Source organism: Physella acuta, unplaced genomic scaffold (assembly GCF_028476545.2).
Source record: "Physella acuta isolate Inbredline_101_S28 unplaced genomic scaffold, ASM2847654v3 ptg000466l, whole genome shotgun sequence".
In the NCBI taxonomy this organism is placed as follows: Eukaryota; Metazoa; Mollusca; class Gastropoda; family Physidae; genus Physella; species Physella acuta.
This window is the reverse complement of record NW_026731985.1, coordinates 222,501-237,652: the sequence shown is the minus strand read 5'-3', so window position 1 is coordinate 237,652 and position 15,152 is coordinate 222,501. Positions and strand designations below refer to the sequence as shown.

The 15,152-nt window shown below is 38.5% G+C and overlaps 1 protein-coding gene across 17 annotated transcripts in view; it reads right to left on the bottom strand.

The window, feature by feature from the left end:
• The window catches only part of LOC131943742 (nuclear hormone receptor HR96), a 151,988-nt gene that overhangs the window by 7,996 nt on the left and 128,840 nt on the right, over window positions 1–15,152 (bottom strand). For 15 of the 17 annotated variants that reach the window (XM_059303989.1, XM_059303974.1, XM_059303981.1 and 12 more), the window contains one exon: window positions 885–1,098. In XM_059303989.1, coding sequence (XP_059159972.1) covers window positions 885–1,098 — 214 coding nt within the window. Of the gene's footprint in view, window positions 1–884; window positions 1,099–14,683; window positions 14,988–15,152 lie in introns of all 17 variants that reach the window. The other 2 variants (XM_059303983.1, XM_059303984.1) reach the window with 1 other exon arrangement.

The following is a 15,152-nucleotide window of genomic DNA, read 5'->3' as shown; positions in this document are numbered from 1 at the left end:
CACACAACATCCGCCTGACTACCATAAACACCCCCTCCCTCCCCCACACTGCTTTGATTTTTGTGTGTTTTAAAACGAGCCAGGTGGGTTAGTGAAGAGGAACCAACCGTCTTAATGCCGGGGAATTGTGGGAATTGTGGGAATTGTGGGAATTGTGGGAATTGTGGGAATTTTGGGAATTTTGGGAATTGTGGGAATTGTGGGAATTGTGGGAATTGTGGGAATTGTGGGAATTTTGGTCAGGCTACGGAGAGGACAGCCCTCACAAGGACACACAGACTAACGACAAACATCCATGTTTGCAAGTTGCGTCCCTGGCCCTGGGGGGAGGGGGTTGTTGGAGGAATCTGGCCACTGGCCATACGGGGGGGGGGGGGGAGATGTCGTAAACAGCTGGCCAATGGCCAGTGCAAACACAAAAAACTTTAGTCTTTTGAAAAATACAAGTTTTGTCTGATGAAGCTTGGTTTGATTACACCGTAATGAGATTAAAAAAAAAAAACATGTGCCTTCATTCATTCTACTGATCTGTCTAGTGATTTAGTGAAGTGGCGTCGCTAGGTCGGATGACATTCGGTATGAACCCCCCCCCCCCCCCACTCCACCAACGATTGTACTTAAGTCCTAAACCTATAGAAAATTTGATGTTTCCCCCATCACGAAAAATGTCGCCCTTTGCCCTAAGATGCCTCAATAATTACACGAAATGGGGCAGCACTTTCATTCAAATTGGCAGCCTTTCGTTGTTACGTCACACTCTTTAATGGTGTCATCCGGTGCGGTCAGCACCCCCTACCCCCGGCATGTGACGTCAGATGTGGTGTCCAGTGTTTTGTCTGATGACCTATAGCTGTACACGGGACGGGAATATCCGAAAAACTTACCAGGCCTTTGGGCGCGTTCCGCCTAAAGAAAGCTTTACACGACTCGCAAGAGATGGCGTCAAAGTTGTAGCCCAGGGCCCTGTCGCCGCACACCCCGCAGTACTTGTCCTCTTTGTTTTTCCGGGCCTTGCCGCACCCCATGCCGTCCGTGGGGGAGTGATCCAGGGAGCGGTAGTGGTGGGGCATGTGCTCCATACCGCCTGGGTCATCAAAACTGGAAAACATTCAAAGGTTCAGGGTTAGTGCTTGGTACAAGAAAAGGTTTAGAGACGGGTTGGTTCAGGGTTAGTGGTTGGTACAAGAAAAGGTTTAGAGACGGGTTGGTACAGTTTTAGTGTTGCCTACATGTGTTGCAACAAGTAGAATCCACAAGTTGTCGTTAATTAATACAGAGACAACAAGATCTTTTACTGTACAGGCGTTCCAGTTTGAAACAAGAATTTAATTACACATTTGTAAATTACATACAAATTACACATTTGTAAATTACATACAAATTACATTTGTAAATTACATACAAATTACATTTGTAAATTACATACAAATTACACATTTGTTTACACATTTGTAAAAACACATTTGTAAATTACACATTTGTAAATTACACTTTTGTAAATACACATTTGTAAATTACACTTTTGTAATTTACACATTTGTAAATTACATATTAGTAAGAGGCTAAAACCCATGGCCGCAATAAGACTTATTTTGCCAAACATCAAGTGCAGGGCGCATGTTTGTACCCTACAGAATGTAGGTTGGTTTTACTTTAACGCTACTTTTAATGCGCAGTTAACTGTCGCAGATTAGCCCCACCTAATGCACAGCTAAAGCCCATTGAACTGTTACGCAACAAACAAGTGCACGCAATAGACAAAAGAACCGTGGGATACGCTAGTGAACAGGAATGATACAAAAGAATTCTTCGATACGCTCATGAGCAGGCCTAAAAGAATGCTTCGATACGCTCATGAACAGGCCTAAAAGAATGCTTCGATACGCTACAAGGTGTGTGTATTTGAGAAACAAAAGAATGCCTCGATACACCAGTAAATTGATTAGTTAGTTCGATACCGTGAAGGTAAAGCCGTGTGTCTGTGTGTGTGTGTGTGTCTGTGTGTGTGTGTGTCTGTGTGTGTGCGCGCGTGTGTGTGTCTATGTGTGCGTCTGTGTGTGTGTGTTAGCACCAAGTACACACAACAACGGTGCATTCTGACACACACATCAACTATGTATTACTACACATCACGCCGCTCTCAGCGTCATTACACATTACAGAGGTGGGTGTTGTATACAGGTACACACACGTGGAGGTATACAAAGGTAAAAAAAATGAGCATGTTGACAAAGGTATAGTGTGGTTACGTCACTCTAGGGATCCATCTTACGTTTAATAAACGACACAAATATTAGACAATATACATATTACACGACATATATATTACAGGACATTTATGTTACACGATAGACATATTATACGACATACATTTTATTCAACACACTTCCTGAGCTAAATGTAACAATTTCTATTTATAACTGTTATATACTTCTTGTATTCGATACATTAACTGATATAATTAAATAACTAATTAAGCTTCATGTAAATAAAAACGTGTGCTGATGCTAATAAGAGTTGAAATAATTGAAAACGTTTCCACGGAGGTTTGCATTACGTTCCAGCTTTCAAAACATAGACGATTGTGGAAACACAAGGATAGCGTCTTGCGTTCTACTGAAGGTATGGGGGGAAGGGGGGGAAGAAAGGCGAGGGGTGGGTGCGACAAGGCGTGACGGGCGTACAAGACCAACCCAGGAGTTGGCTGCTAGTCAATAGCTGGCACGCCGCCAGGGTTCAGCCGGTACACTGCACAGTTCACACCGCGCGTACCACAAAGCCACATATTGTGTGTCGGCGTGTCAGCGACTAGTGAGATAGCATCACATCCTCCACCAACCCACCAAGTCCACCTACAGCGGCAGTTGCTGCCACAATCTGCGCCACGGGAAAACCAACATTTCAAATCTACTTGCTTATTATTTATTTACGCAGTCAATTTTCTTTTTAAAAAAATGACGAAACTTTTTTACGAGTTTTTCCCCCTGGATTAAACATGCCTACGCCATATTTTCCTAATTTACCATAGCCCGGGCTTACGTTTGGTGCCATTAATTAGTTCCCACTGATAGAGTCATAGCTGCTATCCCTAGATCAGTTCTAGAGATTTCATTTTTTTATGTTGGCTACGGTTCGTTAGATGGTCGACACTGCACAGAACGGATTAGAAATGTGTTGGTGTAGTCGTCAATTAGTTGGTGATGGCGTAGTATGGGTACTGTGGGCTGACTTGGCTCGGGACTAGAGCTGCCGTTAGTGCATGAGGTAGGGCGCTAGATCCAGACTTTCAACGTAACATCTTTTGACATGTGTAAAGAAAATCCCACCAATCTTTTGAAATGTGTATGAAATAAAATCCCACCAATCTTTTGAAATGTGTATGAAATAAAATCCCACCAATCTTTTGAAATGTGTATGAAATAAAATCCCACCAATCTTTTGGCATGTGTAAATCAAATCCCACCAATCTGTTGAAATGTGGTTTAAATCAAATCCCACCAATCTTCTGAAATGTGGTTTAAATCAAATCCCACCAATCTTCTGAAATGTGGTTTAAATCAAATCCCACCAATCTGTTGAAATGTGGTTTAAATCAAATACCACCATGTGGAATGTGTCAAACCCCACCAACAGGTAGTAAAAAGGTGAACCTAACGGTGACCAGAGAGGTCAGGTAGCCGGGAGGTCACGAGGTACACTGTCCAGGTGTGACCGCTTGACCTTGTGACAGAGTTCACCATTGAATGGGGCGGTCAGCCCTGCCTGGGTGAGAGAAATGGCTTGACAAATTGTGTTCAGGCTAGGCCTATTCGGTACATGGGCTTGTACAAGCTAGATTCGGTACATGGGCTTGTACAAGCTAGATTCGGTACATGGGCTTGTACAAGCTAGATTCGGTACATGGGCTTGTACAAGCTAGATTCGGTACATGGGCTTGTACAAGCTAGATTCGGTACATGGGCTTGTACAAGCTAGATTCGGTACATGGGCTTGTACAAGCTAGATTCGGTACATGGGCTTGTACAAGCTAGATTCGGTACATGGGCTTGTACAAGCTAGATTCGGTACATGGGCTTGTACAAGCTAGATTCGGTACATGGGCTTGTACAAGCTAGATTCGGTACATGGGCTTGTACAAGCTAGGCCGATTCGGTACATGGGCTTGTACAAGCTAGGCCTATTCGGTACATGGGCTTGTACAAGCTAGGCCTATTCGGTACATGGGCTTGTACAAGCTAGGCCTATTCGGTACATGGGCTTGTAAAAGCTAGGCCTATTCGGTACATGGGCTTGTACAAGCTAGGCCTATTCGGTACATGGGCTTGTAAAAGCTAGGCCTATTCGGTACAACAGCTTATACTAGCTAGGCCTATTCGGTACATGGGCTTGTAAAAGCTAGGCCTATTCGGTACAACAGCTTATACTAGCTAGGCCTATTCGGTACATGGGCTTGTAAAAGCTAGGCCTATTCGGTACAACAGCTTATACTAGCTAGGCCTATTCGGTACATGGACTTGTACACGCTAGGCCTTTTCGGTATACAGCTTATACAAGCTAGGCAGATTCGGTACATCCGCATGAAAACTATGATCGGTCTAAAACACACACTTCATTTCGAGACCGAGACTTAATCAGCGAATTCTAAACCTAATTAACATTTCCGCATTTCTTGACCGATCAAACCATTACAAGAGCTACGGATAAAAAGAAAACAGCAGATATGCGTCTGCCGACTGTCGATACGGAAAAGTAAACAATTTAAATAAATTGATATTTTAAAAATAGACATTAATAGATATTTCTTTTAAAAAATATGTAATATTTATAAAATAGATATTATTATAAAAGATATTTTTTTTTTAAAATAACTAAATTTAATATAACATACATGTATATATAGATTTTAAACTGTTAACTTTGATGTTTCCGGCAAAGTTGGTTGAATACAACTCGACTACAAACTAAGAACTTATTTTTTAAAAGTGACGAAATCAGTTTAAACAGTGAAACAGTTGAAACAACAGAATGTAGACCAGACTTAGCGGTAGAGGTTGTGGTAGAGGTTGTGGTAGAGGTTGTGGTCTCCTCCACCGTTCAGGTTAGAGCTCCAGGCTAGAGAATATGTGCCTTCTATTTTTAGCCGGATGTAATGAGCAGTTAAACAAGTATAAGTACTCGTGACGTCATGCACCTGATTTCAACTCACTAATGACAAACGCTGTGGTAAAATCATTAAGCAACAGATCGCCTACATTTGCTAATTATTGATCAGTTACATCAGACTGATTTGCTGACACACACACACACAAACACTCACATATGTGTATAGATACATCATTGTATGTACAGACACGTACAAAACGGAAGAGACTAAACCAACCAAACATGACAGCATGATGTTGTAGACAGTAAGTAATAAATGGCTTGAAGTTGACGACCACAGCTAACAAGGGACTGTGACACACGGACACAGGGATTGTGTTTGACACACTGACAATGAGACTACATGGCGAGCGACCCGATGGTCAGGAATTATTCAGACGTAGCACGGTCCGAACTGCTGTCCTATTTACTGACTCTCATACTGGGTCCTATCATAGGTTGCATGTCCTAATATTTGTCCTACCCATCCCAGCGAATAAATAACAGCTAGTGTAGAAAGACACCCATGTTAGAGAAACTCATTAGGCGCTAATGAATCATAAAACAGAATCAGTGAGAAACCTTTCAATCGCCATTTTCTGATGCATTCCCTAGTTTTTAAGGCAGCCCACATTGTGCAATGATTAGAACTGGGTTTTTATCATTGGGCAGACAGTGAGTCTAGATTCCAGCAGTTTTAGAACACATCAGTCGACACACGTGAGATCTGACAGGAATATTTCAGGCAAACTATTTGTACCTGATCCAGTACCTGATTCATCTGGTGCTAAAATATTCAAGGCAACCGGCAGGTTCAATCAACGAGAGATGTTACCGTGTGTATAGCTAGGGCTTGGTTTAAAGTTACCGTGTGTATAGCTAGGGCTTGGTTTAAAGTTACCGTGTGTATAGCTAGGGCTTGGTTTAGTGTTACCGTGTGTATAGCTAGGGCTTGGTTTAAAGTTACCGTGTGTATAGCTAGGGCTTGGTTTAGTGTTACCGTGTGTATAGCTAGGGCTTGGTTTAAAGTTACCGTGTGTATAGCTAGGGCTTGGTTTAGTGTTACCGTGTGTATAGCTAGGGCTTGGTTTAAAGTTACCGTGTGTATAGCTAGGGCTTGGTTTAGTTAGTGTTACAGTGGGTATAGCTAGGGCTTGGTTTAGTGTTACCGTGTGTATAGCTAGGGCTTGGTTTAGTGTTACCGTGCGTATAGCTAGGGCTTGGTTTAGTGTTACCGTGTGTATAGCTAGGGCTTGGTTTAAAGTTACCGTGTGTATAGCTAGGGCTTGGTTTAGTGTTACCGTGTGTATAGCTAGGGCTTGGTTTAAAGTTACCGTGTGTATAGCTAGGGCTTGGTTTAAAGTTACCGTGTGTATAGCTAGAGCTTGGTTTAAAGTTACCGTGTGTATAGCTAGGGCTTGGTTTAGTTAGTGTTACCGTGTGTATAGCTAGGGCTTGGTTTAAAGTTACCGTGTGTATAGCTAGGGCTTGGTTTAAAGTTACCGTGTGTATAGCTAGGGCTTGGTTTAAAGTTACCGTGTGTATAGCTAGGGCTTGGTTTTAAGTTAGTGTTACCATGTGTATAGCTAGGGCTTGGTTTAGAGTTACCGTGTGTATAGCTAGGGCTTGGTTTAGTTAGTGTTACCGTGTGTATAGCTAGGGCTTGGTTTAAAGTTACCGTGTGTATAGCTAGGGCTTGGTTTAGTGTTACCGTGTGTATAGCTAGGGTTTGGTTTAAAGTTAGTGTTGCCGTGGGTATAGCTAGGGCTTGGTTTAAATTTACCGTGTGTATAGCTAGGGCTTGGTTTAAAGTTACCGTGTGTATAGCTAGGGCTTGGTTTAGTGTTACCGTGTGTATAGCTAGGGCTTGGTTTAGTTAGTGTTACCGTGTGTATAGCTAGGGCTTGGTTTAGTGTTACCGTGTGTATAGCTAGGGCTTGGTTTAAAGTTACCGTGTGTATAGCTAGGGCTTGGTTTAGTGTTACCGTGTGTATAGCTAGGGCTTGGTTTAAAGTTACCGTGTGTATAGCTAGGGCTTGGTTTAGTTAGTGTTACAGTGGGTATAGCTAGGGCTTGGTTTAGTGTTACCGTGTGTATAGCTAGGGCTTGGTTTAGTGTTACCGTGTGTATAGCTAGGGCTTGGTTTAGTGTTACCGTGTGTATAGCTAGGGCTTGGTTTAAAGTTACCGTGTGTATAGCTAGGGCTTGGTTTAGTGTTACCGTGTGTATAGCTAGGGCTTGGTTTAAAGTTACCGTGTGTATAGCTAGGGCTTGGTTTAAAGTTACCGTGTGTATAGCTAGAGCTTGGTTTAAAGTTACCGTGTGTATAGCTAGGGCTTGGTTTAGTTAGTGTTACCGTGTGTATAGCTAGGGCTTGGTTTAAAGTTACCGTGTGTATAGCTAGGGCTTGGTTTAAAGTTACCGTGTGTATAGCTAGGGCTTGGTTTAAAGTTACCGTGTGTATAGCTAGGGCTTGGTTTAAAGTTACCGTGTGTATAGCTAGGGCTTGGTTTTAAGTTAGTGTTACCATGTGTATAGCTAGGGCTTGGTTTAGAATTACCGTGTGTATAGCTAGGGCTTGGTTTAGTTAGTGTTACCGTGTGTATAGCTAGGGCTTGGTTTAAAGTTACCGTGGGTATAGCTAGGGCTTGGTTTAGTTAGTGTTACCGTGTGCATAGCTAGAACTTCGTTTAAAGTTAGTGGTATCGTGTGTATAGCTAGGGCTTGGTTTAAAAGTTAGTGTTGCCGTGGGTATAGCTCAGGGAATAGATTGGTTTAATGGTGTGGAACTGCTCTTTGATGTTTAAAGTTGTTGCAAATAGACATTTTAGAAAGAAGTTGAAAGTAAAGAAATACATTTTAGAAAGTAGTTGAAAAGTAGAGAAATACATTTTAGAAAGTAGTTGAAAAGTAGAGAAATACATTTTAGAAAGTAGTTAAAAGTAAAGAAATACATTTTAGAAAGTAGTTGAAAGTAAAGAAATACATTTTAGAAAGTAGTTGAAAGTAAAGAAATACATTTTAGAAAGAAGTTGAAAGTAAAGAAATACATTTTAGAAAGTAGTTGAAAGTAAAGAAATACATTTTAGAAAGTAGTTGAAAGTAAAGAAATACATTTTAGAAAGTAGTTAAAAAGAAAAGAAATACATTTTAGAAAGTAGTTGAAAAGTAAAGAAATACATTTTAGAAAGTAGTTGAAAAGAAAAGAAATACATTTTAGAAAGTAGTTAAAAAGTAAAGAAAAACATTTTTGAAAATGGTGGAAAATAAACAGAAGTACAATTTAGGAAATAGTTGAAAGTAAAGAAATACATTTTGGAAAGCAAATAAAAGTGAAGAAATATATTTTTAGCAAGTAGTTAAAAATAAGCAGAAATAGCCTACATTTAGAAAGTAGTTAAAAGTAAAAAGAATGATATTTTAGAAAGTAGTTGAAAGTCAAGAAATACATTTCATGAAATAGCTAAAAATAACTAGAAAGACATTCGCTAAACAACTGAGAAACCTTGCACACACGTCAACTTTTCAACGTCTGACAAACACGCTACAATTTTTGTTAAAAGGCAACTGGTGCAGCATTTATCTAAACGTTCCCGGGAGAAAAACGTCAGCAAACATTTATTTAGAAACTAGTTAATAACTTATTGAAACGATATAATCACTGAAAGATAGAGATTCGATTAAAAAATGGCAGATAAAAATTATGAACACAATTATTGTGTACTTTGATTTAATATTTAAAAACTGTCACGTTAGGTTTTTTAAATGAAATGTTTTATTTAATGCAATGTTCAAAATATTTCCTCTTGATCGGGCCAGTTTTCGGTTGGTTTGTGTGTGTGTTTGTGTGTGTGTGCTGAATAAAAAAAAGAGCTCTATACGTCTGTTGTGTTGGGTCGAAGCACACTTATCTATCATGGTCAACCTAGCGGCGAGTTTATGTCACGGTCAACATTGGTCACTTAACTCCAATCTGAATAACGCAGAAAACGTTCACCCTGTGATGTAATAGTGGACTAGATGACGTCATGGTCGGTTGGAACCAACAGAACATACCAGAACATACCAGCAAAATTGAGATATTTCGTGTCTTGATTGATTACATTTTCATCATGGATTTACATTTCATTACATTTCATAACATTTCTTACAAATTTTGTTAGAATGTAGACACTATGATAGTTGCATTTATAATAAAATATTAGAAAGGATATTTTTATTACGGTTGTTTTATTTAAATCTTTTTTTTTAAATTTTCAGTGTAAAACTTGACAGTTTGTGAGTAAAAAGTTAAAATTACAAAATGCCATCTAAAATCTTAAAATTTTAATTCCTACAAGACCTAGCAAGGGACATTACCTGCAATGTCAGCACTAAGCTTGAACTCTTGTTGGGAAAAGTTAATCCGAAATTACAATTTTTCTGGCCAAATATAAAAGGTTTTATAGATCTATATTTTTAAATTGAATATTTCCCTTCATGACATTCCACAATCTTCGACCTATGTAACTAACGCGGATTTACTTTTTTTACACACAGAATAAGATTTTATATTTGAGAGAGATACAGAAAGCGTATATGCATGCACACACAGACAAGTATATAAGTACTACAAGGTTAGATTTATAATATGACGAGAGGTAGAGCTGTCTGTCATGTACTGCCAACATATGGGTACAGCGGAGAGAGAGAGAGAGAGAGAGAGGGAGAGAGAGAGAGAGGGAGAGGGAGAGAGAGAGAGAAAGAGGGAGAGAGAGTGTGTGTGATAGAGGGAGAAGGGATATTGGCCAACACGGCGTTCTAACACCCCCTCCCCTCCAAAAAAAAGTCGAACCCCCAGCACCAAAACGTAGTCAAGCCAACCCAACCAAACTATCGTTAGTGAAATGAATGGTGCACCGATCAATGTCAGAGGTATCGATTCCCGCCATTCCAGCATCTATCCGTTCCTGGGGCGCCAGCATTCATACCTGTACAAATATGCCAGAGGCTGGTGGATCTAGCCTGTGTGCAGTGGATGTAGCAATAAATCTTACAGCAAGTATGTCCACATATGAGGGGACCAGTCAACAGACACATACGGCAATTAGCGAGCTAGGCGGACAACAAATGGACAAACACACGTTTTATTTGAGCGCGGGTTTTACTCAACTACACAATCGCGCGGCTAATTATCAAGGTAATTATAAGCAATTATCAACAGCAGAAATTCCACGTTCGTTAATTTAAAAAAATAGACCAACACTAAGTAGACAGATACAGCGTTCCATTAGTTGAAACACGGCACACATTTTACTTCTTCATTAAACACGGGTACCATGGAAAACTCTACTCCACCCTCCCATCTAAACAACAAATAGCAAAGTTTTAAAAAAAATATGTAGCCACCAACAGTTTACCAAATACAATTATGGGGTATTAAAAAAATTGTATATATGATTGCATTCGTTAAGATTTTCAAGTCAGTTAGTATCATTAAAGTACACCTTAACGGAAGCAATATTTCAATCTAGATTAAATCCTGCATTAAAGTACACGTTGACAGAACTAGTGTAAAACTGACGTGGTGAAAAAAACTATTGTCAAGCTACAGGTATCGCTTCGATTGACATGAGAAAATAAAAATTTATTTCCATGTGTCGTTATTGCCTACAAATTGTACTAAACGGCTTAACTCAAGCGGATTAAGTTTAGGTGGTGTCACAGATTGTCACGTGATTTCCACTCCGCCCCCACACAAAGAGATTATCGGCGGTCGTTACTTTAATTAGGTTGAAGATAATCGTTATTTTAATTAGGTTGTTTAACACAACACAGACATCTCAAGGCACCAGCTCAGTATTTACTTGACTCATCGCTCAACTAACCATACATTTAACCCGCCTCAGTTGTTTGAAATAACATTCATTAGTTACAGGAGTCATCCATTTAACTGTAGATCGTGTATTTAAGACTAATGTTAGCACTGTATCCGTTACAATGGTCGTCCATTTAACACTACAACTCTTACCTCTAAAACCACCGGTACGACTGTATACATACGCTACATACATTTTAAATTTAATTAGATTTAACTGTCCGTGTCATCGCTTCTTAACATCAAATTAACTTTCCTTTCTATTTATATATCAACGGTAACATTCGAATTAGTCAACCTAACAACAACATCAGGTAATATTCTAATTAATTAGTCTAATTAGAGCAGGTACCATTGTAATGAGAGTAGCGGCAGACACAATGAACTCACACAAGAACTAGACAAGAACAATTGTGTTGGCAGCAGTTGATGTGAAAACCTGGAGCCTGGTTGGACGTGGATGGATGGCTACTACACTAGATATAGGACAGTGGACGGCCACGACACTAGATATAGGACGTGATATTGTGGGTAGGAACTAACCAGTTCATATTGTTAGGTTTTAACGCAGTAACACACGCACATCCGCGCACACACAAAATAGAGCATACTCGGACCGACCCGACGAAATATTTAATTCCAATTTTACCGGAAATATTTTGCGCGGTCGCAGTATTTGTAACTTTTGTAGATCATATATACACAGCTATGATATTCTAGTTTTTTTTTTAATAAGCAGTTAATTCACCATCTTTCCGCCAGTTATGATTTAGGAGTCGACAATAATCGGCCACAAATCGTTATAAAGGGGAAAAGACGGTGGTCTATACAAAAATGGTAATGGAAAATATCTTGATAATGAAACTGAACAAACAATGTTCCACTTACAAACAGAACCTCAAAAATAAAAATATTGTCATTTAAATATTTCTCTTTAAAACTGAATGAATTTCCAAGTAAAAACAATGAGACAATTAGACCAACTTTTACTTGCTGTTCATGATGGATCTGTGGTTCTTTTCATTTCGATGATACCAACGCAAGAATCTCTAGTGGTCTATCAAATTATATAGCTAGCTAGCCATTACAACTTAATTTCAAATTATATAGTTAGCTAGCCATTACAACTTAATTTCGGAATGTTTACACATCTTAAAGACCAATCAAGCCAATAAGCAGCAGATAATAGACCTACTGTTGAATATAGAGATTTGTAAAATAAATATTAGCGACAATAAAGTGAGTAGAAAGTAGAGTACCTCTAAACCTGTTTGTTTAGATGGGTGTCATGGTAAAATATGTTTGTCCTAATCGACAAAGACTCGTTCTCATTTATTTTAAATAATTTCTTGTGGTGATTTTAATCACAGATTAATGGATACGCTTGTATTTCCTAATTCTCTACACAATGCTGATCTCATTTAAACCACGAAAGCAAAGTTTATGCTTGTACACTTAACATTTAAAAAAAACTAGTTTTACCCTGTGCATTTTGAGTATAAGTTACCTAAACAATCTAAGGTTAAATACTGTAGAAAATCTTGTTTACTTTATACCAAAACATGAATAGTTATGTAGAAAATGACAAGATTCTTATTATTACACCAGGATCCTATGTGTTTTGGAAATGGCATGGCGTTGTTAACCTTTGACTTTAAATTATTTAAAACATTTCCTGGGCTACCAGTTTACACTGACAATGGCACATGTGTCATATTTAAGGAAAACACAGGTCGATTTTTAATAAATTAAGTCTGTTAAAAAATCGTGAACTATAAAAGCTAATGCGACAGCGGAGAATAAAACCAATAATATTAATAAAGCAAACCTCTGTTTTACTAATGTAGTGTCGACTCAAGAAAGATACGCTGGGATAGAGGACATAGAGCCTAGTGCTAATTGTTTTTTTAAAAACTAAAATACAGAGATACACATTTAGATTTTTACAATACTTATACACTAAAAAGCAGAAAATAAAACAAAAAACGTACAGACTTACAACTTTAAAAAATGAAGCATTCAATTAGGTTTTTAGATATCTTTAGATAAAGATTTGTTTTGTGTTAACGCTTTTATTTTTACTGTTATAAGTAAAGAATTTTTTTTTCATATGAGAGCCTTCAAAAACTTGAATGTTATAATTTTTTTGTCCAGACTAATAGCAATCAGTTTTGTGGTTTTTTTTTAAAACGGAACCCAAAATTCAGACGCCACAATAGTTACATAAGGTTTTGGGCGAGTTTTAGCTAGATCTGGCAGTTAAAACTAGACCCGAGAGATTTAGCTAGATCCAAAAGATTTTACTATATCCGTCAATTTTAGCTAGACCCGAGAGATTTAGCTAGACCCAAAAGATTTTACTAAATCCGTCAATTTTAGCTAAACCCGAGAGATTTAGCTAGACCCAGCAGTTTTAGCTAGACCCTACGATTTTAGCTAGACCCAAAAGATTTTTACTAAATCCGTCAATTTTAGCTAGACCCGAGAGATTTAGCTAGACCCGAGAGACCCCCGAGAGATTTAGCTAGACCCAACAATTTTAGCTAGAGATTTAGATAGACCCAACAATTTTAGCTAGAGATTTAGATAGACCCAACAATTTTAGCTAGAGATTTAGATAGACCCAACAATTTTAGCTAGAGATTTAGATAGACCCAACAATTTTAGCTAGAGATTTAGATAGACCCAACAATTTTAGCTAGAGATTTAGATAGACCCAACAATTTTAGCTAGAGATTTAGATAGACCCAACAATTTTAGCTAGAGATTTAGATAGACCCAACAATTTTAGCTAGAGATTTAGACAGACCCAACAATTTTAGCTAGGGATTTAGATAGACCCAACAATTTTAGCTAGAGATTTAGACAGACCCAACAATTTTAGCTAGAGATTTAGCAAGACCCAACAATTTTAGCTAGAGATTTAGATAGACCCAACAATTTTAGCTAGAGATTTAGCTAGACCCAACAGTTTTAGCTAGAGTCAACAGTTTTAGCTAGACCCAACAGTTTTAGCTAGACCCAACAGTTTTAGCTAGACCCAACAGTTTTAGCTAGACCCAACAGTTTTAGCTAGAACCAACAGTTTTAGCTAGACCGCAGAACTTTAGCTAGAACCAACAGCTATAGCTAGCTGTATGGGACGTACAGATAACAGAACCAGATTGTTGGACTAGCATTCAGCTAGGCTAGGATGTACATATGGCTTGATCTACTGTGTTTCTTTCAGACTTTTTTCTCCGGGGGGGGGGGGGGGCACTTGAAATTCTGTTGATCTAACACCTCCAGGGCCCCAAGACTATGACGACAGGCATTTCACACAACATACAACATATAGACATAGCCTGACTCAAGAAACATACATACATAATAAAACAATCATACAAACACCGTGTATCATAAATATACAAAATATAACGTCAACAACAACATACAATTTATCACTTACACATACAAAGCATACACATGCAGTATGACGCAATAAATATCAAACGAGAAAATCGTCATAAAATGTAAAACAAAATATAAATACAACATAAAAACATACCAATATCATTTAACATACTGAACTACTAAAACAAAACAAATCCTCACAATTTAACACTAAAAAAGGAAAAACACAGCACGGTAAGTAAAGAGGCAAGACTAAAAAAGTAGAAGTAACATAGTCTAACCAGCACCTACCATTTTACAAAGAGATCACCAAACAGACAAGTAAACACATCGTTAGTCGGGTCCATACGGGGCCGGGGGTGGTGGTGGGGGCCGTAGGACGAGTACTCTGGGAACATCCTCGGCTGTCTGGCATCACAGAACGACAACATTTTCACAGAATCAGCGAATCTAGTCCATCAGCGGTGTAATCAACAGCACATTCACTCGGCCGATCCCAGCCGGGGTCATCCGGTACGATTGCGCTACTTATAGCTAATCGCTTGGGTCTTAGTCACGTGATAGTTATACACACTGAATTACGACTTTATAGTACCTACATACACATTTTTAATTTATATATATATATATATATATATATATATATATATATATATATATATATATATATATATACGCCTAACTTCTTTATATATTTCTAGACTATACACGGATAGTATGATTTAGATATCTATTTTAAAACTTTTATGATTCTAAATAT